General features: G+C 38.3%; 1 protein-coding gene across 9 annotated transcripts in view; it reads right to left on the bottom strand.

Moving 5' to 3' along the window:
- DIAPH2 (diaphanous related formin 2) overlaps nt 1-27,471 on the bottom strand; it is a 334,636-nt gene that overhangs the window by 237,267 nt on the left and 69,898 nt on the right. For all 9 annotated transcript variants that reach the window (XM_083595832.1, XM_083595833.1, XM_083595826.1 and 6 more), the window contains 7 exons: nt 23,848-23,966; nt 21,342-21,458; nt 20,608-20,726; nt 19,645-19,709; nt 14,855-14,959; nt 12,557-12,886; nt 9,567-9,681 (listed from right to left, as the gene is read on the bottom strand). In XM_083595832.1, coding sequence (XP_083451958.1) covers nt 9,567-9,681; nt 12,557-12,886; nt 14,855-14,959; nt 19,645-19,709; nt 20,608-20,726; nt 21,342-21,458; nt 23,848-23,966 — 970 coding nt within the window. The remainder of the gene's footprint in view (nt 1-9,566; nt 9,682-12,556; nt 12,887-14,854; nt 14,960-19,644; nt 19,710-20,607; nt 20,727-21,341; nt 21,459-23,847; nt 23,967-27,471) is intronic.

Below are 27,471 nucleotides of genomic sequence, written 5' to 3'. Positions count from 1 at the left end.
ATATCTATCTCTATCTCTATCTGCATTTCCTTATGAAAGAGAATAAATCTACACTCCCACGGTGGCTATTTTACTTTGAAAAATAGGTTCCTGTATAACTGTCTGTTGAACAAAAGATAAACCAGAGAAAGCTCAATGTTTACAAGCTCAATGTTGCTAGAAGCATTGGTTTGGGCTGGCGTCACTGGAATCCTGCTTCTTATTGAGGTCTTTTGTATAGGGATGAATGAAGTGGACTGATGCTCTCTCAACAACAAAAAAAGACTCACACACCCTACAACAGAAGCAGGTGCTATCGAATGGCTAGTGTTTGCAGAGTGGCTTCTCAAACAAAAAGTTTACACAAAAGAGAGAACATACAAGCAATTCCTGGGAGGCCCACACAGCGAAGCTTTTAAACAATGGCCCAGCTGCAGCAAAGCTGCGTCTATCATCCTTAAGGTCAATTTGCAATCCATGTTCTTCTGCAGCAATTTTGGCTATGAAAGTTTAATGAGAATGAAGATTCAATGTCTGGGTTGAATTTTGCTATAGATAAAGTGTTTATTAAATTATTTCCTATTTGTGAAAGTTATCCTATTTGTGTTCTAGGCCACTTTGTCAAGGAACCATTCACCAATTTTTTGAAAAAATCAAATATCCAGAATTATACCCCCCCCCCCAAAAAAAAAACCTGAGCAAGGCAAGCCACAACTAACTTTATGAATAAATTCTTACTGATGAAACAATAAAAAAAGAACTAACTTAGTTGGTCTTTAAGGTGCTACTGGAAAGAAAAATTTTTTTTTTGTTTTGACTATGGCAGACCAACACGGCTACCTATCTGTGATGAAACAATGACACAGTCCTAAAGTCACACACATAGGTAATATGACTATCTTGCAGCTTCTCCACTAACACTGGCAATATTGACATTCGTATAAATCATATACTGAGATACCTAACTGTTTTGCTTCAGTTCCCTATTCCCCAGTTGAAAATTAGCCTTTTAATCTTTGAACAGTTATCCGTTATCCACTGTGTGGCACTCACATACATAATGGGGTGTGAGGAGTGATTAAAAAAAAGGCTGGGCTGAAGTTATTCAGCATGAGCTATCCAGAAGATCAAGAGAGCCACCTGCAGTTTGAGGCCAAGAAGACTCCAACATAGGGTTATTTATTCCTTTATTCCCATTAATCACCTTCAGAGATTTCTGATTCCCAAGCCTATGCCTGCATCACGGCAAGCACATCACCCTTGTGACTAACAACCATTTGCAACTGAAGAACCAGTCTTGTTCATAAATGTGCCCTCTTGTGGCTGGTTCTGAAATCAGAGGAAGCCTAGTGTGCAGAAGGCAAGGGAAGGAACCCAATATTTGATTTTAAGTAAGTAAGTACGGCCCAATATACTTTTATCTCCCAAAACACTGTGGAAGTTTTATCTGTTCATGCCTGCAACCCAAATTATGCAATTTTATATTACTAATTTTAGAAGAAATATTTTCATATGGAGATTCCTGAATATAAGTGAAAAGAATCATGAAAGTTTCTCTCATCTGGAAGCATCTGCTTGTTGCTAAGTATCTGACAGCTTTGCTGCAATATATTCAATGCTTTAATTGTCCTAAGTTTTAAGGAAAGTAATAACGTAGTTGGACACAAAGCCACTAAAATTCAGGGTTGCCGTCATAGAAATGGGTGAAGGGATAATTTTATACTGCGTTCCATTTTTTCAAATAAATAAAAACACAAATTATGTGAAATGACCAAAATGCAAGAAGAAGAAGAAAAGAAGTAGTTTCACTCACCCTCTAGAAACTGGCAATGGAACTTTGTCCTTATGCACAGCTATTAAAGGCTTTTATATATCAATTACTATCTTTCCTGATCTACAGTACACAAAATAAATTTCTTCAGAGTATCACTATTCTTCACTAGCAGAGTACACAACCTAAATTACAAGAGCCAAAAATTAGCACAATCCTTTTTGTTCAATTGTTCAACTGGTTTAAGTACAGACTTAAACCAACATAAGTCTTTATGTTAGGTCTCTTTCAAGTCAACCAAACTGCTAGACATTATTTTTAAGCGACACTGTCAGCTAGCATTTGGCTACATCACTAATTTCTGTCAACATATTCCCGAAAAAATGGCCTAATAGAATTATTGACCTTCAAAGATGAGTTTAAATACATCAAGAACTCTTCTGACACAACATTTCACAAGGTGTGACATTTCACAAGGTCATTAGTTAAAAGGATAAAGAATACTGTAGCCTGTAAAGTCATAATGTTGCCTTTATTAAATCATGCACAATTAAAATTAATAAGGTCAAACATAATTCAGGTCCCCATCACCTCCCCCACTAGAATTATTTAAACTGCATTAAAATATGATACTTCCCCAATAAAACAATCAATTTTAAAGTTTTCAATAAAAATAAGAGGTTAATCAACTCCATAACACAAGCTGTTGTTGGATTCGCAATGCAATCCTGCACACAGTATCATGTAATCATGGAAACTACCAAGGGTCATGTAGACCAAACTCCTGCAAAGCAGGAATCACAACAAGACAGTATTCTGAAGAGAAATATTTAATTGGCTTACTGATCAGTTTCAGGCAGCTGAAGGTTCACTGCTATGGACCTCCAGTTGCTACTGGACTCAAGTCTCATCAGCCTAGGCAGCATGGCTGGTAGTTAGAGATAACAGGAGCTAACATGTGAAGCAGTATTGAACAGCAGGTGCAATGAAGCTGTATCTTAGTGTACTTCTAACAGACCCAGATAATTGCTACTTTTAAGCCTCTACTCTTTTTCAGAAACCAAAAAAATACAATAGTCAGAACTATGTCTAAGAACGGAAACCTGCTTTGTGAATATGCATCAAGCTTATTCCATAAGTCTTGTGACTTAGCCAATCTCAATTATTAAGAACTATGCGTCAGATAGCAATTATTGAAAGATTGATAAGTTAAACAGAAACCACTTAACAGTCAATTTTGCCTGCCCTATTGTCACCAACACATTTTGCACATTTAAATCCATTCCTGTTAATTATAAGGTTGGTTTCATTCAATTATATCATATTCTAAATCCAAAGAGAATAGCTCCAGAAGCACACACACCCTTGGTCATTTGCATTCTTCCAGAAAGGTAAACTGTTCAGTTATCTGCTGAGACAAAGCAGATCTTTCCTCCTTTCAGAGTCACTCCCACAGTGATAGGTGATTGTATGTATGATGTAATTGCCTTCCTACCAGAAAAAAATAAGTATATACCAGAAAATGAAATATTTATTATTAAAAATAAATTATAAACATACTAAATAGGTTCTCACCAACTTATAATAAAATGATCTTAGTGTATAAAAAAGATTTGTTTAAAAAGCCCTAAAATATCAACCACTAGTCACATGTATACCCTGTCACTGAAGCCATCGCTTTCCAGGATTACGCCTTGTCATTTGGAAGCAAGGTTTACCCATGTGGCACCATCCCAGTTGTTCCAGTTTCTTATCCAGAAGCAAGCCCATCTACAACCAGTTGTACAGGGGAAGTGCCATAAATCTTGTCATACCCTAACCCTATGGTTCTTCCAAAGGTTGCTGTTCATTAGGTGCATCAGAAAAGGCTGAGGAAAGTAAGTCTGGTCTCCATCTGACAATCAACAATGGCCATGCTACTGCCTCTTCTCCAATTTTCTCCTGTAATGCCACTCACCAAGTTCTTTAAATAGTTTGGCAGAATCAAAGGAAGTTTGTTCACACATTCAAAGAGTGTTTTATATGGAGGAAGCGTCTTAATTACCAACTACAGTGGAACCTCGGGTTACATACACTTCAGGTTACATATACTTCAGGTTACAGACTCCGCTAACCCAGAAATAGTACCTCGGGTTAAGAACTTTGCTTCAGGATGAGAACAGAAATCACGCAGCAGTGGTGTGGTGGCAGCGGGAGGCCCCATTAGCTAAAGTGGTGCTTCAGGTTAAGAACAGTTTCAGGTTAAGAATGGACCTCCGGAACGAATTAAGTATGTAACCAGAGGTACCACTGTACTACTCTCTTCACCAACAAAAGAAACAGCAACCTATTACAGGCAGCGATAATTTTAGGCACGTCCAATTGGCACACAGGCGCGTGGGTACTTTTGGACCCAGAAGAAGGCAAAACAGAGCAAGATGGGGTGTGTTTATACACATTCTGCTGATGCACGCAGGTCCAGCAACAGAACTCCCATGCAAAATGGTCACCACCAGTGCTGAAACTAGAAGGTCTTACAGAAGCAATGCTATATGGTATGGAGTCTGCTGTTCAAAACAGACAGAAAACTCCAAACTCCTTCAATGTGTCTAACACAATTCTTCAGAACTTCCCCTTTTTATTTTACTTATTTCCTGAGTAATTGGGATTCCGCCCCCTCCCCTTATGATTTCATACTTGAAACAAAGTTTATCAAATGAGGTACGTCCCTTCTGCTTCTACCAGTGCCCATGTCAATTGTTTCTGCTATTGTTTCTAAAAGTGTTCTGTATGTATCTGACCTAAGTGTTTCCATAATTTGCCAATCATAATATTTTACCATGAGTTCCACATCAAAGTAAACAACTTCTGTGCATGCATACTAGAAAAGGCTTTTCTGGCAAAAAGTAAAAGTGAACATCAGATATCTGCAAAAGTTCAATCAGGTTGGGACAAGAGTGCAATGACGAGATGAAGGTAACCCCTGCATGTTACTTTAATTTGCAATCACATTTGTAATGAGTTTATAAATATAAAATGAAAATTTGCAAATGAACTGAAGTCTACACTGTGTTCCCACACTTGTAACTGTATTAAAAAGGTGCAAGGATTTTCCACTTTTCACTGAATGGGAAGCCTGGGAAGCCTGAACAGGAAGCTAAAATTCAGTTTGTTTCACACACACACACACACACACACACACACACACATACACACACACACAAAGCCACACAACCCTAGCTGACAGTTAAGCAAGCAAAGATTAAATAAAATCAATAAAAGAATTAAGAGTGCTTAACTCTATACCTCAGGTTACATAAGCTGTATAGACAAACATATGTTCTCACACACTAGTGAGCTGCTCTCCCCTCCCCCTAACATTATTTTGTTATTATTCTTGGTTTTTTTAAAGCCCAAAAGTCATTAAAAAAATTATGATGAGGATTCAAATGCTATGATTCTAATTCCCCCCATCATTCAGCTGAAAGGTGACACACAGTTAAAAATAAATTTCACATATTTGTCAGTCAAGACCTTCTTTATAATCTTGCATTCATCTATATTAGTGCAGATTCATAAAGAAAACAGCAGAAGTTTATGGTCCCCCTTGATAGGGGAAAAAAACAACAACAGATATTTCCACTTCACTGTACAGAACACAAGGAAAATACATCAATGTATTTGTCTGAACCGAGTTTCAGACTTTTCAAGATGCAACATTACAAATAATTGTAGCTATCAATCTTGGCATCACAAAAACGTGCCTTTGGAACAACTAAACCCATGGCAGCTATATCTAGTTTCCAAACTTGCTGACTGCCCTGAGATACAAGTTAAGGCTTCTGGCATCATTTAGTTCCACTTCTCTATTCACCAAGCTATAAATGTACCTTCAAATAAGTCAAATAAGTCAGTTGAAAGCAATATAAAATTGTGTCTGCTGAATTTATTTAAGAGGCACATAGTTCTTGTAGACATAGTCACGTGAATACACAGGTTTAGGAATGATAATGAAATTTAACACTCAGGTTACCACTCCCAACATGGTATATTATAACAAAATTATTAAGTCTGTAGGTAAGCAACATTTTGTTTATAATAACTATTTAAAAATTCTTGTTTTGTGGTACTTAATGAACAACATTTGAAAGTCAATGAGTAATGGTAAATTAGTAACATAGCCAAATTAAAAGTGGCTAATAAAAAGGTTATAGATGTAGTAAAGGCAGATGTGAACATTCAGGGTAATCCTTCCTGGTTTTCCAGCAATACCATATCACAGCTTGAAGTCTGACAGACAACATCTGCTGCAATCAAAACTGTGGTAAAAATAATTTTAGCAGCATTTTTACTGTTGCAGGTTGTTGTTTTTAATATTTCACTGCAATTCCACTGCTAAAACGCTTCCATCGTGGCCATCAGTTTATTAGACCTGTTAGTGCTCAACTTCTTGTCACTTCCTTAACTATTACCAACCATAAATCTCACCCAGCTGAAATACTTCTTCTGGGTTAACTTTAATGTATGGTTATCATTTAATCCCTCATAATATAGCCAACAAATCAGACCTCAAGGATTTGATGATGTCTCCATTTACATTTTCAACAGGGATAAGTATAAGGCGATTTGGATATAACATAGGAAAAGGGGGAGAGAAGAGAACTAGACAGGAAGGGGGGGGAAACTAAGCCTAAATTAGAGTTTGATATATTACTATTGCACTCAGTAGAGATCTCTTAACTGAATTTGACTGGAGAAGCAATGCTGCAACAAACCTGACAACATTTGACAGTTATTTGCCTTAGCCATGTAGAGGAAATTCATGTCTAGCATACCCCAGGAGCACAATTACTATGCTGTTATGCAATTTACACAAAAATATGCCTTGTGTCCAAAGGCTAGAATAAGCAAATTTGAAATCATTGTACTTCATATCTTATGATACTCACTAAAAGCTTATTAAAACCTATTTCTGGTGTCTGTTTATCACCCAGGAAACCCAATTTGGATCTACATGAGAAGAGACTGAAAGGCCTCTATCAGGAAATATGAAAATAAAGGCTTCACTCCAAGTATTTTAACCGTATTGCAACTGCAGAATTCTATAATGCTCTATTTGAGAATTATACACATAAATCAATCCTCACCTTTACATTCACTCAAACACCAACATAGCCCTTTCTCCTCCAACAGATTCTATAAAACATTCCTGCCCCATAACCTTGGCTTTTCAAGCTCTACAACCCTTAGCAGTTGGAAAGTCTAGTTGGAATCTGTCTGTCTTGAGACACAACCAAGTGTGCCTCTAGGAGTTAGGTCAAACTACTGGGTTAGCAGCACCAAAGCAGCTGGTTTTTTCCCCTGGGGGTACTCAAGGGTACCGGCACCTGTTTTTTGTTTTTCAAAAGTGTGGCACTTACTGTAACAACTTCATGGTGAGTACCAGCATGTATTTTTCTAGAAAAAAAACTGCATCAAAAGTGACCTCTCCAGGGCGCAAGCCTGGGAATGTGTAAGAAGGTCCTGGGCTGCCCAGACAGCAATATCCCCCTCTCAACCTTGCTGATGTGGTCCAAAGGAAAACAGAACAATACATGGGGAACTACTTAGCTAAAGGAGTTGTCCAAAGCACCATCCAGCCATCTTAGGGACTCCACTTTGGATTTCTTTAGGATTTACTCCTTAGCCTTTTCTTCTCTTGGAGATGACCCACAAGGAAGTGGAGGCTTAAGTTCAGTTTTCCTTCTCCCAGGTGGGCTACCTTCTCAGGTTGACAAGCCCCATCTGCCCCTCACTTCCCTCTAAAGCAGTGTTTCCCAAACAGGAGTCATATGGCCCCCTGGGGCCCCCCAGGATATTCCAAGGGGGGCACAGGTAAAAAATTGCATAAATGGGGGGTCACACCACGAGCCTAGGGGGCCACAGGGGGAAGTGAGAAGTGAAGGAAAAAACCCTTTTTAAAATTAAAAAATCCTGATTGGCAGGCTATCCGTTTGGCCAATCACAAGCGGGTAAAGGGGCAGCCCACCAGGGCCTAGCGCTCCTTTTTGCCGCATATATTTTCATGGAGCAGTCCTGGTTTGTTTCCAGCAGGAGAAGGCGATTTCTGAGGCTCACATTTAGACCAGCAGAGCCCATGATCCAGAACCCCAGGTCAGGTAAGTGCGGTAGTGAGGTGGCAATGGGTAGGGCTGAGTGAGCCAGAGCTGCTTGCTGCTGCCACCAGTGCTGGGCTGGGTGGCAGCCTGGGCCTGACTCCTCAAGGTACGGGGTACAATCCACCCCAGCGCCTAGCAGATCAGGCCTTCAGATGTTTCCCAACCTTTTGGGAACCTTCCCAACCTTGCAGAGCAACCACCCAGCTCTACAAGGAACGGGTTAAAATCCACCCCAGCACCACACAAGCAGGGTCATTTGGTGCTGCTGACTTGCATCTAGTAAATAACTAAGTGTCTACTCAGAAGAGTTCAGTGGGCCTTGCTACCAGGTAAGGGTGTGTGGGGCTATAGGCAGCCAGGGCTCCTCCAGATTACAAGATCATTTTGGGTCAGGTCAGTGAGGACCACTTGCTTTTTAAAATTATTCCATATATCAGAACTTTCTGTGCGCCTTTTGGACTGAACTCCCCTTCCTTGGAGGTTTCTGGACTCTCCTTCCTTGGAGGATTCTAAGTAGAGGTTGGATGGCCACCTGTCATGGATGCTTTACCTGAGTTTCCTATGTTGCAGGGGGCTGCACTAGAAAGATGACCCTTGGGGTCCCTTCCAAATCTCTGATTCCATGTTTATCTGCTTCAACAATATTTCATTATGTTCCTATCATTTTATGTAACTGTATTTTGCATAAATTATAAAAAATATAAATAAAACATGTTATGTTTACAAACAAAACATTTAAATATATACCTTTCTACCATTGGGGGGGCATAGGCATAGCCAGGATTTTTGTTAGGGGGTAGGCTTTTGTTAGGGGGGGCAGAACCTCAGGTGTGTATTGATTTGTATTGATTTTTACTTATTGGAGGGCAGATTCCCACCCACCCACCCACCTACCTTTGGCTATGCCCATGGGGGGCACAGGAAGGAAACAAGGTCGGAAGGGGGCCATGGTCAGAAAAAGGTTGGGAAACTCTGCTCTAAAGCACAAGAAACCACTTTCTTGAACACTGGACCTACTATCGGTCTCAACTGCTGGAGCCTGTCCTTGCATGAAAGGGAAGTTCCTAACTCACTGAGGGTTTGAGACACATTAGCTACTCTCACCTGGTTTAGCAGGTTATTTAGGGTTTTAGAGGAGTGGTAGTACCTCTGGTGGAGCAACATGTTGTGTTCCTTCTGGGGTAGTTTGTATCCCTTTGGTCTCCACCCGGCACTCAGCTCTCACCTGTGGCTCCCAGAAGCTGTCAGAATGCAACAGCAGCCACACTCTGGAAATAACTGCCTTTTCTTTCCCTTTGTCCTTTATGCTAGGACTCCCTTCCATAGCACAGGTGATTCATGTTTACTTTAGAATGCTTCCTCAAAACTCTGTTTGATCTTTTGCTCAACCACTCAGTCAATTTAACCTAGATCAACTAAGCCTGACTACATTACTCTGAACTTACACATATTCTGTACCTGTTACCCTACCTGCATCTCCTTCATTCTTTCCTGTTATCTTCCCCTTTTAAATGTAGACTGTATGAATCTTGGAATTATTGCCCAATGGTATTTATTTATTTATTGCTTATTTTACTTTTTAAAACACCATGCACACTAGTGGTATAACAATATTAAAAGCAAAAAATTACATATCTATTATTCACATACTATTTAGGGGAAAAGAACGAAGTACCTACCTTTCATGTGTGTAGCAAAAGTGAGAGCCAGCTTTGCAAACAGATCTGGGTTTTCAAATTTTTCTTCTTTTGCTTTTATCCAAAAACAATTCTCTGTTATTTCCTGTGGTTCAACCTGAAATAAAATTTGTTAGGTGCTTAGTGACTGTGCAATCATCAGTTAAGTACAATGCATGACAATGACAAGATGTAAGCCACAAATCGAACAGGAAATTTTTAGAAAGCAGTATTTCAACTTCGAACTTCTTCATCAAACAAAAGAGAAGTGGGAGTGTAAGCATAAAGAGATAAGCTTTCACAAAAATAGTGCAACAGACTTGGAAAGAGTACGGAACTGGCACCTTCTGATGCTTTTTAATGAAGGTGAAAAAATTGATCTCAGCCCTTTCCTTTCACAAGTTTTCAGAATGAAGACTGAACTTTTCCGGAGTAGGAAGAGGTTAACCTGTGCCCCACTAGGTGTTGTTGGACTACAACTTCAATCACTGATCACTGGTACTGGTGGCTAAGGCTGATAGTAAATGTAGTCCAACAACATATGGAGGGCACACTGAACAGTCCTGTCCAAAAGAGCTCATTGTGTTCCTATATTGTACAATAATTTTATGTGCAGATAAAATGAAGATCTATTCAAATGCATTTCTCTGAACATATTGAATAAGATAATAATACATGGTGTTTATACATCAGAACCCTAAGCCTGACAGAATGTTAAGAGTAATGTGTTATGCCATGCATTCCTAATGTATATAAACTTCAGAAAGGATTACCTTCAAAAGTGTCATTAGATTAAATTTCTGTCCTGAAGTTATATAAAATCATGCACATAAATATCAACATCCTCCGCCTCAGCTACTAGACTAGAATGAAAAGCAATAAACCTATTTATAAAAACAACCTATATCAGTGAAGTGAACCTCACAATGGTGAACAAAGAAATCATATAACTGTGCTGTGCAATAATCAAAGAAAATGTCCACATTTTATTTTAAAAGGGACAAAATATGTGGATATGGTTCTAAAAATAAAAAATAAAAAATGCAGCTGTCCTCCTTAAATAGACAAGACAGCCTATGTCAGGCTAAAAAGTTAACTACCTTCCTTTAGTGCAGATATAATGAAAACTGTTTATGATGGCTTTGTAAAATGCTGCTATTGCTCCTGTAATTTTCACTCTTTAAATATATTCAGATGGAAAATGTCTAAGTCATACCAAAGTTCATAAATTTTGGAAACAATTTGTTTACAGAAATCAGTGCACTTGTACATAAAAATGTGATCCTGGCCCCTAAACTACGGATTTTGCTTATTTTGTATAAAGGTAATGCAGATATGTAAACAGTTAATTGTACATATATCTACTTATTTGGAAATTGCTCAGAGCTGGAAAGATGCTTCATGATATACATTAGAAACATGGTTCAATAAAGTTATGTCCATTGCTATCATGGATAGATAGATATATTCAAGTACCAAGGTTGATTATAATCCTTCTAATTTCACATTTATTTGGGGGGTTATTAAGTATATGACATCACAGTCACACAGGTAGCAAATCCCCTTGAAATAAAATTTTATTTGTTGATGTCTATAAACAGGCAACACCTTTTTCTTTTTCCCCATTTCCTTCATTGCACAATGTAAGTTGTATGGGTTTTTTCAAAAGTATCTTATTGATATTCCGTTATGAATTAACTGCATAAATAAAAGTAGAGAAGAGAATAATAGCAACAATAACAGGAAGTCATTAGAGTACAGTGTCATCAAAAAAGGGAGGGGGGCGAAATAGAACAGAAGCAATCCCAGTTGTGGTTCATTGGATGTAGGTGTCAGATTAAAGTGTCATTCCATCTGCAATGTTCTGTGTGATGCTGGTGGATGAAAGTCATGCTCAATAGTTTGTACACATTAAATAAAAGGATAAAAGGTAAAGGTAAAGGGACCCCTGACCATTAGGTCTAGTCGTGACCGACTCTGGAGTTGCGGCGCTCATCTCGCTTTATTGGCCGAGGGAGCCGTCATACAGTTTCCTAGTCATGTGGCCAGAATGACTAAGCTGCTTCTGGCGAACCAGAGCAGCACACAGAAACACCATTTACCTCCCCGCTGGAGCGGTACCTATTTATCTACTTGCACTTTGACGTGCTTTTGAACTGCTAGGTTGGCAGGAGCAGGGACCGAGCAACGGGAGCTCACCCCATCGCAGGGATTCGAACTGCCAAGCTTCTGATCGGCAAGTCCTAGGCTCTGAGGTTTAACCCACAGCGCCACTCGCGTCCCAATAAAAGGATACTATGTTGCATAGAAGTTTGTGTTTTCTTTCCAGTATGGTGCTCTCATTGTAAAGCTTGTCCATAAGTACAGTTCCCTGTCTGTGATAGCCAGGCTTCAAAAAGATTTGCATTAAGGGTCCTCCAATACCTGACAATTATTAATCTGGCAGCAGTTCACAAATAGGTAATGAGATATTTATTAGGCATTCCTTGGATTTCTAAAGGAAAATAAGATAATAGTGCTATTTGGGGGTTTGATTAGACCATAAATTGTGTTTTTATATCCCATTTATAATTTTATAATTGTATTCATTTCATTTCATTTCATTTTTATTTTTGTTTGACTTTACTATCAAAAGCTCATTGTGATGAGCTTATATTATTTTGCTGTTAATTCTTGTTTTTATCTTCAAGTGCATCGTGATATTGTTGTTCAATAATAATATTTTTAATTAAGTTATGTTTCCACAGGTATGCACAGCACTTCCTACAGCTATCACTACTTTTAAGAAAAAGTGTCCCAAATCCCTTCAGATTACTCCATCCTACAAATGAGTTTTAAAGGTTAACAAATTGCGACTATTGAAAATTTATCAGCCCTAAAATTAGAAAGAGTTTAAATTCTAGAATTCTTATGTTCAAAACGAAATTCCTGCCATTCTTTCCTTTAAAGATCATAAAAGTGGTGAAAATATTGGTGAAATTAAATTTATATACCTTTGCCCAGTTGATTCTCTTCATAGACACTTCAGGGTTGTACTTCTTCTTCTGTTTCATTCCAAAAGGCAGTGCTGGTGCAGCTCCTATAGGTGGAATCCCTCCAAACGGAGGAGGAGGTGGTGGTGGTCCACCAAACATAGGTGGAGGTGGAGGTGGTATAGACCCTCCAGGCAAAGGAGGTGGTGGAGGTGGAATACCACCAGGAAGTGGTGGTGGTGGTGGTGGAGGAGGTGGTGCTGCAGAGGCTAAACCACCTGGAAGAGGAGGTGGTGGTGGTGGCGGAGGTGGTACTCCTGCAGGAGTTGAGCCACTTGAAGACACAGGAGCCTGCAAAATAAGCATGTTTTAGATCTGAGGGTTGAAAAAGGGAACAGAGAAAATGCTGGCCACACAAGAGACACCAGAGGCATCAAGTAAATTCTCATGTAAATGACAACCTGCATATTACGAGAACCAGAACATTTTCCATGTTTCCCAGATTGCTCATGTAAGCAAGGTTGTTCCAACTATATTCTATTCTACATTGCTGAAGGATTTCACAGAGATGAAACCCATAATGAAAAAGAATGTGGTCTTTACCAAGGGGGGATGGAATCATTTTCAAATCAGTATGAGTCATTTAACAGAAATGGGTTATATTTTTGGCACTACATTAGTAAGTGCCATATGCAACTTTTTAAAGAGTTTCTTCATATTAAAATAGATCAAGAGAATTAATGAAGTGACATTTGAAAACAAGAAAAAAAGGTCCATTAACAAAATACTTTCCAAGGGCTTAAGATATTTTTATCTGTGTGGTATTCATAGAACTGTTAAAAAGGAAGCCAAATGGCTGAAACCGAATTATCATCTTAAGGTTCCCATATTCAAATATTCACTACCTCAGAAAATCCATCTTCAAAATGATGTTAACTGTGCAGGCTGAGAAATTAGGAAGAGGATCTGGCTCTTGGCTGTGATGCTTAAAAATGTTCACTTCTACTGACAAGATAACACCAGGGAAGTTTATTATCTATTCTAATATAAGCTTTCAGCAATACCATTTGAGTGAGGCCTTGGTCAAAATACCACATAATATGGTACCACTAGGATAAAACGTCATAAATTAGAAATCTACTCTCCAGACTTCTCCGTCTAGAATAAACTTCACTAGAGCAAGTGATTTTCTACCAGCAGACTCCAAATAGCTGAACTTTCAAACTTTTATTTTTCAACTCTTCCTTTAAAAGAAAAGACAGTCTGTCCTATGATTCTACCCTCTTATCTCTAAATAGAGATATGATTTCTATAACTGGTATACCTTCTGTGTCCTGTGTACTGTGTACTGTGTACACACAGTACCCAGCTGACACTAAATGTTAACTAACAGTGGCACAGAGACAATTCTGCTTCTTAGGGATTTAGTAAGCATTTGAGCTCATTAATATGACCAACAAAATTTCTCAATGCCACCAACTGTATTTAAAGTGCCCAAAAGAAGTTATCTTCTGTAATATCCTCTCAGTGCAAGTGAATCAAACATAAATTTTCATTTACATTTTGCATTATATGCCTTAAGCAACACTCATTTCCGGAGAAGTTACACTAAGCTTTCTAACCAACAAGCACATTAAAAGAATAAAACAAACATCATCGCAAAACCAAAATGCACATAAAAGAGGGTTGGCAGTTGCTTACAGAATATCTTCAAATATGGAAGAGTCTTGTGTTTCCAAGATGATCCAGTGTTCATGTTTTAATGCCACAGATGTGACTATTGCTTACAGAGCAATCAGAAAGGGCCATAAAATTCAATAAAGAAGCATATTTGTACATGATTTCTTCTTTCAGCCAAAGTGATTCAGGGTCGTATCAGAGCTAAAGTGCATCCTCCTCCCCAATTTATTTAAATAGAGTAGTGGTTAAGGTGTTGGACTAACATAGATTCACATCCACACTCACCCATCAAGCTTACTTAGTGGGTTACTTTGGGTAGTTACTCATTCTTTCAGCCTAACCTATCTCACAGTGTTGCTGTAAGAATAGAAGGGGTGGGGGGAGGTAGCATGTATGCTGCCTTGAGATCATTAGGTAAATTTTGTAAGATGACCAGTCAGTGATGCTCCTGCTCACACATAGACCAGTAGAAGGAACCAGTCACACTGTCTGAATTGAAACAGTGATGCAATATTTCTCCTGCCATCTATCTTTAGCCCACTGCTAGTAATTTCCCCATAATTTTTTAAAAGTTAATTCCATACTTCCCCAAAGTAGAACACATTTTGAAAACATGTAAAATCCATCTTGTTATATTACCTGGGTTTGTAACTGCTGGATTTGAGTTTCAAGTTCTTTGATTTTCTCTTCTCGTTTTTGAAGCTCAGCTTGTGCCTCCTGTCGAGCTGAGAATTCTTCATCAAACTGCAATGATCACCAACATAGAAGCAGTCATCCATCTTTGTCCAAACATAATGCTTTAACTTTCACAAGGGTGTTATATAGATTGAGTAAAATAATAGAAGCCTGCTAGGCTTCCTAGACTAGCCAAATATTTTTTTCTCCAATTTTCCTGGGCTTAAAGCATTCACACCAATGAATATCTAGAGTCAGCTTCTCACACATTCCTGTCAACTTGCAGGTACACAAGACTCAACATCTTAGGCATTTTCATTAGAATCTGCATAATCTTAAGGACCTGCTTTTAAAACTTAATATTATGCATATAAATGCTGTAATATTTAAAATACTAAAAGGGCAGATTTACTTCAGTCCACTTCCTCCAAAAACATTTGACAGATTTACCTCAGTCCTCTTCCCCCTGAAACATTTTGGTCCTAATCAAAAAGACTAGAAGTGCAGAGGAATCTTATCACTTGCTATAGAATGTCCATTCCCACAGAACTTGCTGGGAGCAGCAGTTGAGGCCCTGGCGCAGAATGGCAGAGCTTGTTTCCCTTTTCAGGCTTTGGTGTCATGGAAGGGGGCACTTCTGGTTCCTTTTGGCACACCAACAGACAGGTGCTCACTTGCAAGTCTCACCAGTAGGTGAGCTGGAGGATGTGGCTGGGGAACAGACCTGAGTAAGAACTTATTCCTTCTGGTTCGCTCTATCAGCCACACCAGGACTCTTCCAGTTAGTCAGTGCTGGATTTCCTACCTTCCCTGTCTTATTTCTATGGTTTGCAGGCTACCTAAAGGTGAGCAGGTAAGCCCTGGATGGATCTTGTTATGGATTTTATCAGTTGCTATATTCAGGGCCAGGGAGAAATTTTCCCTGAAGACAAATTGGGCCTGTCTGCTGGTTTCATCTACCTCATAGCAATTGCCACAAACTTGCAGGCAGAAATGCATTGGGTTGCATCCTTAGGCCAGGTGGGTGGAGGGTGGGCCCCGTTTGCCCTGCAGTCGTGGGCTATCTCCTTAAGGGAACCTGGGGACACTTCTTGTACAGATTCCCAGCTCAGGGGTTAACAGGCCTTATCACCTCCACTGAGTGATCTTAGTGGTCACTAAGAGGCACTGCACAACACAGGGTGACTCTTAACTTGGTCAACTCTATACTTAACCAGCAGTTTGGCTGGTTGATTTCAGTATATATACACCCAATACCTATGCCAAACCATCTGACACCTGTAACCGATAAAACTGTGGCCTTTTCAGTCCCAATATTGTTACCCCATGTACTTTGTTGATGTTATTACTCCAACCCCTGCCACTGGCTCCACTCTGCCTGGGCCTACAATGTGAAAACTTTATGACCACACAGGAAACGGACCATGATATGGGGAAAACATTTCTAAATTTACTTCCTCCCAACCTGGTACTGTAATGGGGTGGGGCTGTCACTTCAACTGTGTTCAGTTAAATAAACAATACATGTACAACCTTCCACAGCCTTTTGTTTACATCTGTATTTGAACAGCAGACAATCTTCTAGATAATGCTAGGCAGAACTGAGTGAGAGTATGAATGCATGTGTTTGTCATGTACACAAACAAAACAAATAGAATGTTGTTATACTAGTTTAGTTAATGTCATTTTCTTTCCATCATAAGGTAGGTTGTTCTGCTAGTATGAAAATCCAAAGCTTTTATGTGATGCAAATATACTTTGCAATTAAAAGAAGTAAATTTTCTTATAGGCTATCTTTAAAACTAGTTAAATTTGATTTTCATAGATTTTCATTTGAAAAGTGGAAGTCTAAATACAAAAAAAATGGTGTGTTGGTGTTTTTTCAAGTTCTGTAGCTTTCAAGGGTGATGTACCATTATTCAAATTTACCAAATCTGCTCAGTTGTAGGAGCCACCAGTATATAATAATGGTTTCAATGGAAGAAGCATTCCCAGCATGAATAAGTGAGGACTTTAAAACTCAACAAACTTTGAAAGGAATACTGAAGCACATGTTTCCAATAACTCATAATAATCAAATTTGATCAATTTATTTTAGAAAACATGTTGAACTGGATGGTAGCTAATACATGCACAGTATCTTGAAAAGTGTTAATCCCTTTTCAATATGCTTATTTCTCTAGTACAGCAGATTTTTCAAATGCTTTATTCAAGATAAAGATGAATTAATAGAGAAGACTGCTGCCAGAAATATAGAGAGAAATAAAAAGACTGAGATTGTAGCAAAATAGCCTATGCCATGATAAATTACCTCTACAAAATTTGCCATAGTACATGAACCTTTTTCAGATTATGTGTAACATTCTAGCAGTCAAATATATTGATCCCAAAAAAGCAGCATCTCTAAAAGATTTGTAGGTAGAACTTCTACAGAAGAGAGTTAAGCTGATTGACTTAGCAAACTTTAACCACTCCTCTCCCCGCAAAAAAAAACCCCACAAACACATACCCCCAACATAGAATATTAACCTAGTGAAATCAGAATGCAGTAGATGAATGGTTTTATACTGCTCTTTTTCAAGAAGTCCCCTAAATAAACTACTGTTGAACCTGCCCTTTCAACCTCCCTATGGGCTTATAGGGAATGATTCCATATAGCTAACACAGTACACGTGGTTGGCACAGCAAGGCAGCCAATAGGAGGCAAGTTAAAACTGCTTTGTTCAAAATGCAAACCTATCCTTCCTGGCCCTTCAGCATAGGAATAGCTCGAATTCCCCATTTGATCAAAACTGACCAAGAAAAACCAGAGTTTTCCCACCTGCTTATTAGACAAATTCAAACTGTGATGTGGGTCTGTTGCCAGGACCATTACATTTTGATCACAGTCAACCATGTCAGCGCTAGTCAGGAGAAATAGGCTACTTCATCCAGGGAGAAACCGGGGGTTTGGTCTGGGTGTTGCATCAGTATGCGGATGATACCCAGCTCTACCTCTCTTTTAAATCAGAACCAGTGAGGGCAGTGAATGTCCTGAGTGAGTTTCTGAAGGTGGTTAGAGGATGGATGGCAGCTACCGGACTGAGGTTGAATCCTGACAAGACAGAGGTACTGTTTTGGGGGGACAGGGGGTGGGCTGGTGTGTAGGACTCTCTGGTCCTGAATGGGATAGCTGTACCCCTGAAGAACTAGGTGCGCAGTCTGGGAATCATTCTGGACTCACAGCTGTCCATGGAGGGGCACGTCAATTCTGAGACCCTACCAGAGTGGTGCATGCTCTGGTTATCTCCTACTTGGACCACTGCAATGTGTTCTATGTGGGGCTACCTTTGAAGGTTATTTGGAAACTACAACTAATCCAGAATGTGACAGCTAGACTAGTGACTGGGAGTGGCCACCAGGACCACATAATACCTGTCCTTAAAGACCTACATTAGCTCCCAGTAAGTTTCCAACACAATTCAAAGTGTTGGTGTTGTTGACCTTTAAAGCCCTAAATGGCCTTGGTCCAGTATACCTGAAGAAGCGTTTCCACCCCCATCATTCAGCTCCAAGGGCCTTCTGGCATTTCCCTCACTCTGAGAAGTGAGGTTGCAGGGAACCAGGCAGAGGGCCTTCTCAGTGGTGGCGCCTGCCCTGTGAAATGCCCTCCCATCAGTTGTCAAGGAAATAAACAACTAACTGACTTCAGATGTATAGAAGATATCTGAAGGCAACCCTGTATCAGGAAATTTTTAATGTCTAGTGTTTTACCATTTTTATGTGCTGTAAGCTGCGCAAAGTGGCTGGGGAAACCCAGTCAGTTATCAGGGTGTTGTTGTTGTTGTTGTTGTTGTTGCTGCTGCTGCTGCTGCTGCTGCTGCTGCTGCTGCTGCTGCTGCTGTTCAGCCCAGGACCTCAATACCTCAAGGACCACTTCTCCTCATATGAACCGACTCACACTCTGTAATAATCATCTAAGGCCCTTCTTTATGTGCCTCCTCCAGAGAATGGCAACACAAGAATGAGCCTTTTCTGTGACGGCTCCCTGTTTGTGGAATGCATTTTCTAGGGAGGCTTGCCTGGCGCCTTCATTACATATCTTTAGGCACCAGGCAAAAACATTTCTCTAAAACTAGGCCTTTGGCTGTTTAAACATTCTATGGCCTTTTAAATGTGTTTGTGGGAGGGGGTTATTAGCTTTGCTTTATTTTTGTTTGTATTATGCATTTTGTGTTGTAATTTTTATTTTTATTTTATGTTGTGAACCGGCTGTGATCTTTGGGTGTAGAGCGGTATAGAAATGTAATAAATAAATAATACATAAATGAAGTTCAGATAAAGAGTTCAAATTTGCCCTGTTTCAGGCACGGTTAATTTGCTAAATTTCAATTACAGTGGTACCTCGGGTTAAGTACTTAATTCGTTCCGGAGGTCCGTTCTTAACGTGAAGCACCACTTTAGCTAATGGGGCCTCCTGATGCCGCCATGCGATTTCTGTTCTCATCCTGAAGCAAAGTTCTTAACCCGAGGTAGTATTTCTGGGTTAGCGGAGTCTGTGACCTGAAGCGTATGTAACCTGAGGTACCACTGTATATCTATCTCCCACTTAAGATCCCAGGGCACATTGCAACAATATAGAAATACAATATGAAAAACTATTAAAACAATTTAAAATTAAAAAAGAAACAGGTTGTAAGTGTCTATTAATTATGGGATCTCAGATTATAGAAAGAAAAAAAGTGTTCAGTGCCAGAAATTTCCCTTGTACCTACCTTTTTGGAAAATTCTGAAGCTTTTTGCTCACTTTCTTCCACTTTTGCTTTGTCCACGCAGCAATCTAAGAAAATTAAACCATAAAGACCAATGCAAAATCCACTTTACAAGGCAAATATGCAGATGAGGTATACTGAATGAACACTGATTCTGAGCACAACATTTTCAAAAATTTAACATTTCTTGATTCAATAAAGTTTAAAAAATTCATATTTTTAATTACAAATTCAACTTTGTAGCAATGTGAAGCTAACTGGACAGCGCTAGTTCCTCATCGGCTGAGCAGAAAATTGCTTTATAAGAGATTTTTCTACCTAAAAAGTTTATGATCCAAAGTTCTGACATTTAACGAAAACATAATAGCCACTGAAGCATTCCTGTTCTCTATGAATGATACACATTTTTATCCAGGAGCACTTTCAACAACTTGTATTTGCCTATCATTACTCATATTTGAATCTTTCTATTCAGCTTGCTAACTAGTCAAACATGAATGGGGGGAGGGGGACAAGCTCACACATTTTGGAAGAAGACTGAAAGCTACAGCATGGTACAATAGAGCCCACTGTAGTCACTGCTAGCTGCTCCAATGCATGTGCATCTATTTCGGGTTTCACCTAACCAATAACACTGAATCAAGAGAATTTTGATATGCACATGGAATATTTGTAATAATAGAACGAACAGAAGGCCTCCATATAGAAGTACTGTGTGTGGCATAGATTCCACTAATTAAAAATCTAGAGCATAATCCACATAAAAAAATTAACCCCCTTTTATACATAGTGTTTTCAATAGAACACTTATACATTCAACTCTCTACCAGAGGAAGAACAGAACTTAAAATGGCTTAACTTTGGTTGAAACATGCCTATACTACATAAATGGTGATCATGGGGTGGGGGGAGAGAATCCTTAAACAATAATTACTAAAATAGTGTAACATTATGATGCTCACATACCTACAAGGTGAGTGAAATCTACATCCAACCTTCCTCTACACTTGAAGTCAGGATCCATACCACTACAGTGCAATACTATCTGTGAAACGCATTCTTCTATTATCTTGTAATATTGAGGTCTGGTTGCCAAAAAAACACAAAAATGTATTGATTTTAATAACCAAGGCACTTTTAAAAATAAAGAAGAAACATTTTAGTCTACTTAATAACTGATGGAAGTTAGTCCATTTTCATACATAACAACTGAAGGGTTGCTGTTCTGTTTATGGTGGTATAATCCTGCAAATGTGCAAAAATTTTGCGTGCAGAGGATCTATCTAGGTTCAATATGCTATTTACCACTTCTCCGCTCGGTACAATTCCACAAAGTATACACGAAGCTATTACTGGAGATGGGAGACCCCAATCAAACCTTCCTGTCTGCTCCTCATGCCAAGAGGGAAGACTGGATGGCAATATAGAAGGAATAATCAGATGTCCTAATTCCCTAACAAATCCTCCATGTATGGGAGCTGTGGAACTACATCATTTTTCTAGGTCTGTAAACTATATGTAAATAAAGCTTTTCCATACCTCATCCCCTTCCCAAAGAGCCTCACTTTTGTCCAGTGAATTGTGTGCACTAGTACATACAAATAACGAGTAGTGTGACACTCTGTTATGTGAACACCAAATTTTAAACTGAAATTCAAAAATTGCTGACTTACTGGACATAAAAATCGCTGCTGACTTACCGAACATAATAATCATTCCTGATTAGTAGAAAATGTTGTAAAATAGATAGGAAGTAGTTTTCAGATGCTGTTTCTCTCAGCATGTTATACAATAGGTGGTAGACCTCATTCACATCAGTACAAGGATTGTCAAGGAAATACCAAAATTGTTCTACAGAAAAACGCACCCATAAATTAACACTGCATTCTTGAAGATTAGGCCTAAAGAGCCCTTAAAATTTCTTCTGTGTGCAAGGCAGTGCACAAGCCTTTCTGCACACCTAAAGTATCTATTTAGATCCCAAAATAACTATTCATGTAATGAATTACTATTCTTAATATTCCTCTTCATGGAATTTTGATTTTCTGCTACTCACAAACATGAAGCGTATAATTCACTATTAAATATAGAAGTACAGTCGTACCTTGGTTTTCGAACAGCTTAGTTCATGAACCAACTTGGAACTCAAACACCGCAAACCCAGAAGTAGGTGTTCCGGTTTGCAAACTTTGCCTTGGAAGCCAAATGTCCAGTCAGAAGCAGCGCCTTCGTTTCTGAACGTTTTGGAAGTGAAACGGACTTCCAGAACGCATTCTATTCGAAAACCAAGATACGGCTTTATTCAAACTAACACTATGTACTGTTCCAAAACTTCAGCCTTCTTTGAAATCAAGATTTGATTGATGCTTGTTTGATTCCCCTCTGTCCTATCTAGTTGAGATGCTGCTCTTCTGATAAGTTACTGGGTTCCTTGAGAAGCCACTAATTTTTATGCCACTAATATCTTCAGTGCTTAGAAACATAGAATTAGTGCAAATACAATATATTACATAGTTTTATTTATTTAAATTATAAATAAATAAAGAATATAAATTATTTATTTCTATTATTTATCTATGCAGACATCAGGGTGGGATCTTAAAACAACCAACCAAAACTAATAATATGTAATAAAATGTGTCATCAAAACAACAAAGATAAAACTGAGTAATTATTGAAAATTATCCAAAAATATATAAATAATATATAAACCTGGTAAGAAAATTCTCACTTTTTCATTATATGATTAACACAGACTGACAAACCTGACCGTAAAGTGAAATTAAGCATTTCTATTACCAAGGAAGTAAGAATTGTTTTCTGAATTTTGAACTAAAGTTTTAGAAAAGTTACACTGTTAGGAAATCAGAGACATATTATTACACTTAGCACTTACCAGCATTAAGCTACTGGTCTGCTATAAACATAAACTTAGCCTCCCCTGCCCATGCACTCCCACTACTCCAATCTAGTGCAGTTACAATGACTTTAGAAGCTTTGCAGTATCATCCAAATCTAGAGGAACTGTGATTAATCTTAACTATAGTTTGTGAAACAAGCCAACTTTCAACCAAAGTTTATGAAGTTTACTTGCTTCCACTAGCCAATATATTTTGACTACAGTTAACAGGACAAGCTGCCAAACCTCCAAAACTGGAAAGGAAATGGGCAGGCAAGTAGGAAGGGGTTGTAGGACTGGGAACCATAAATTAGGAAGCCAAGAAGGCACAGGCTGAAAGGGATAAAATCTGTGAGAAAAGAGATGACAGAAGCATTAGGTGTAATCCTTGGTAAAGTGGTCACAAGAAACAAAAGCCAAATTAAGTGTCACCTTTGCTTTTTGAGCTCCTCTTCTACTTATGTTTAACTATAGAAGCTGGTTATCATAAGAGAAGGGAATATATGTGCCTCTTTTAAACTTACTTTTCCCTCCGATGTTTAAAGTTATGTCTTACGATACAACCATGTGCATGATTAATTGGTTTTAATTATTTTAAAATATATTTTAGCTGTTTCTATTTTAGTTGCAAGCTGCTGTCAGAGAAAAAGGTGGGAAATAAATAAATAAATAAATAATATCCAGCCTTTCCCAAATGGATGCCCTTCAGATTATTATTATTTTACTACAACTCCAATCAGTTCCACTTAGCACAGCCATATTGGCTAGAGCTGACTGGAGTTGTGGTCCAAACATCTGGTGGGCACCCAGTTGGGGAATGCTATCCTAGATCATGCAAGGTAATTCCACTAGTTGTGACTACAACTGTTACTGCAGCATTGTGACCTGAGAACCCTAAGGAGACAATGGGGTCAAGAAGAAATACTGGGGATACGAAATTTCACATACTGATTTCCATTAGTTGGCCAATTCTCTCGCATCTAATTCTCCTTATACTTTATTTCCAGACATTCAACGTATACTCTTCAATAGTTACTCCTAGTCTATAGCTTCTCAACTATCTGTTTAAATAAGATGCACTTTCTGTGAATCAAGGGGAAAGTTCCAAAAATTGTATGTATGTCTTATTGACTTATTATTAGTGCCAACTGGTCTATGCCCAGTTTGAAATAACATGCCAGCACATATTCTCCACTTCCTCATGCATGCCCCAAGTAATTAGATTATAATACCTAGCACTACTGCAAAAAGCTACTTTCTGCAAGCATTCATTTCTAATAAAATTGTACAGTCCTTTAAAAGGATATTCCATTTCCACTTTGATGTCACTGAGGCGGTGGGCCAACTCAATTAAGTCTTCTTCTTTGTTTTCATCAAACACTTTCAACTGAATATCCAGTTCTTCATTCTCCTTCTCTTTTAGATCCTATTATTCCATGAAATAAATTGAATAGTTTATCATAAAACTTATCTTAATGGCATACTTTTCAACTCTTCTATACCTACAGTACAACCAAGCATAACCACGCAGTTGAAGGTCATATGTTGAGTTTACAACCACCGTATGTTCTTCTCATCCTCTGTATATTTAAGTAAGAAATATGTTTCACCACAGTATGATACATACAGACTTAGGACTATTGGTTGCTGATACATGTACATGATACACCATAGACAAAGCAAAAGTGTAACAGAATTTTTCACCTTATTATGTACTTTATAGGCATACAAACATCAAAAACTTTCTAGATCAAATAAAAACTTCATCCAGTACAGCAGCTGAAAAATACCTTGAAGGAGTCATGCAGCTATGACACAAATTGCTTGCAACACTGACTGCATTTGAATGAAGCACATGGATATATTCAAGCACAACAGTCCCAAGTATGGCTTATTGAGAATTCTGCTTAAATTGCTGCTCCTACTCTGCCACTACAACTGTGAATGCCTATTCCATGTAATGTGCTCATTAAGGAACTGGTTTTGCTCATGCATTCTCCATGAACAGCCATAAACTAAAATACTATGTGAAAGTGTTACCTTCAGTTGCATAATCACAGTAGACTGGCATCTTTATCTTGTAGTCATGTTGCACTATTAATGCTTGTCCACATTAACCTCAAAGTCTCAATTTGAACAATTCTAATTCAAATGAGGTTACAATGGTGCATATCTGTCCAGAATACGGAGCTCTTTCAATGAGTTTTTTTATTATTATAGACTGTCAGACCTTATGTAAAAAGGTGTTGATGGTATTTAAATTTCTGAATTTTGAGAGTGGTCTGGCTGTGACAAATTCATTTCTCAAGACTACCCATGGCGAGTATCTATCCTTGGGTGGCACTCTCTGCTGGAAATGTATTTCATTCCCAGTTGTAGGTCCTACAAGGTGAAACTCTTCCTCCTAAGGAGTGTATGTATATGATCATATCCTATTACCTTATATCAGAACAATCACTCTGCCTTCATAGACTATGAAGACATATGAAAGGATAGACATTAAATCTATCATACTGAGTATAAAGCATACTGGCTGAAGAGTACTATGTTCTAAGCAGCCTTTATACAGTGGAGCTGTATTCCTCCCTTCCTTTAAATGCTAAGTATGAACAATTATTGGCTGTTAATAATATGAATCTGGTTTAGTAGTTGATTTCTACCAGTTTTTGTTTGATTTAAAATACTTCTAACAAATTGCAATGTATGTATCATTACAACATACATCTGGTGAACTTTAAACCTCACAGTATGACTATGTTGCTTTCTGCATCCTGCATAGTACTCCTGTTTTTATATAAAACAATTTTTTGCCTAGGTTCCTACTTGTGTTTAAATACTAGAGTTATTATTAATTTGTAACACAGTAAAAACAGCATGCATCAAAGTTGTTGTTGTTGTTTTAAAAGAAAAAAAAGAAAAATCCAAACTTTTACAGCATGCCACACTAGAGATTGTTGGGATTAATATATCACCTTGAAGTTCTTTTACTATGATCCCTTTTATCTCGCAGATTTCAAAAGACATTCGATAATCACAAGTGAGGACATTCAAAGACGATAATAGGAGAAGTAAGATGACCAGGTGTGGCGCCTACAACAAAAATGTCAGCAATGTGGAGCCCACAGTTAGCCACATAGAACAGAACTCACTGTATTGAGGAATGATGACTATCCCATGTTCATACCAGAAGTATCAAGTAGGCAGAGACCTGTAAGTCATTGAACCATGCAACACTAAAAACTTATCTTGTTTTTAAGTAATAATATGGAGATGTATAAATGCAAAGAAGATGCAAAGAAAGTCAAACTTTTCCCATGCATTATGCATAAATAATAAAACCTCTTGCAGGCAAAATGAAAGCATTACTTTGATGCAAACAATAGCAAACAAAAAGAAAGCAGTATATAATAATCATGTTATTTAAGAAATCAGTATGGTGCTTTTACTCACAAGAAAGCCTGCTGGATCTTGGTCTGCAATGTATTATGAAGGGGCTGAGAAACATTATCAGAAATACTAACTTTTTCTTTCTAGATTTCTAACCATCCACAATCTACTTGACTTTGAAATAGTCCTGCTGACAAATAAAGCTTAGCTGAGAGTTATCCTGAATTTAAGCTCATTGAAAAGGTCACGATCATTATCCAACACCTAGAAGTGAATGATGAATTATCCCTCTATATCAGCTACTATTTGATCCAGGCCACTATTTCAATGAAGCAGAGAAACTTAGTTCAATCTTAAGAGGCCTTAAGTTTTGAAAGACACTTAAAATATTAATAAACCTATTTTAATTTACCCCAAATGTTATTTTCACTAAAAACCTAATTATACTAACTTGAAGGCTACATACAAATAAGAAGACTTGAATTTGTAGAATAAAAGGTTTAATTAAGGGTGAACATCTGCCAGTCAGGATGTTCCACTATAAACCTGTCTGTGCAAAAGTTGTTCCTAAGAACCATTCCTTAATTGATCAGACCTACTAACACCCTGCTTTATTAAATGAGTAAGCAACTGATTATCTGCACTAATCTATCACCTTCACTTTACACATCTATATTCCCTCATTAAAATGTGGATCCTTAACTGCACATTCAAATTAAAGTCTAAATTATGCCAAAGGTTAGGACATAATTATGACTGCAGACGGAATTTCAAATAACCTAATAAAAATATGAATCTAGACACCAACAGAAAATAATTTTGCCTTATATGCCTTATAAGATCCTTCGGAACCTGGCTGTAATGTATTTTGTACTATTAACTTTTCAAGTTTTGTTGTCAAATACGAAACAAAAGCAAGCCTTTAGATAGATGTATTTTAATAAACATTTTTTTCTGCCAGTCAACAACTATTTTAAATTTTCAATAATAAAATATGGTTATTTTTCAAACAACCTCTCTTATATTTATGTGTTGCTCAGGAAAAATGATAACTTCAATTGAAATACACCATTTTGTGCCCAGTTCCAATTTGTTAAAAAGGTAAATGGACCCCTGACCATTAGGTCCAGTTGTGACCGACTCTGGGGTTGTGGAGCTCATCTTGCTTTATTGGCTGAGGGAGCCGGCATACAGCTTCCAGGTCATGTGGCCAGCATGACTAAGCCACTTCTGGCGAACCAGAGCAGCGCACGCAAACGCCGTTTAGCTTCCCGCTGCACTATCTACTTGCACTTTGACGTGTTTTCGAACTGCTAGGTTGGCAGGAGCAGGGACCGAGCAACGGGAGCTCATGGGGATTTGAACCGCCAACCTTCTGATCAGCAAGTCCTAGGCTCTGTGGTTTAACCCACAGCGCCACCTGCGTCAATTTGTTATACCTATACTAATTTTTTTAAAGGGGCGCAGGTGGCACTGTGGTCTAAACCACTGAGCCTAGGGCTTGCCAATTGGAAGGTTGGCAGTTTGAATCCCCGCGACGGGGT

Source organism: Podarcis filfolensis, assembly GCF_964270895.1.
Source record: "Podarcis filfolensis genome assembly, chromosome: Z".
In the NCBI taxonomy this organism is placed as follows: Eukaryota; Metazoa; Chordata; class Lepidosauria; order Squamata; family Lacertidae; genus Podarcis; species Podarcis filfolensis.
This window is presented reverse-complemented; position numbering and strand designations above follow the sequence as displayed.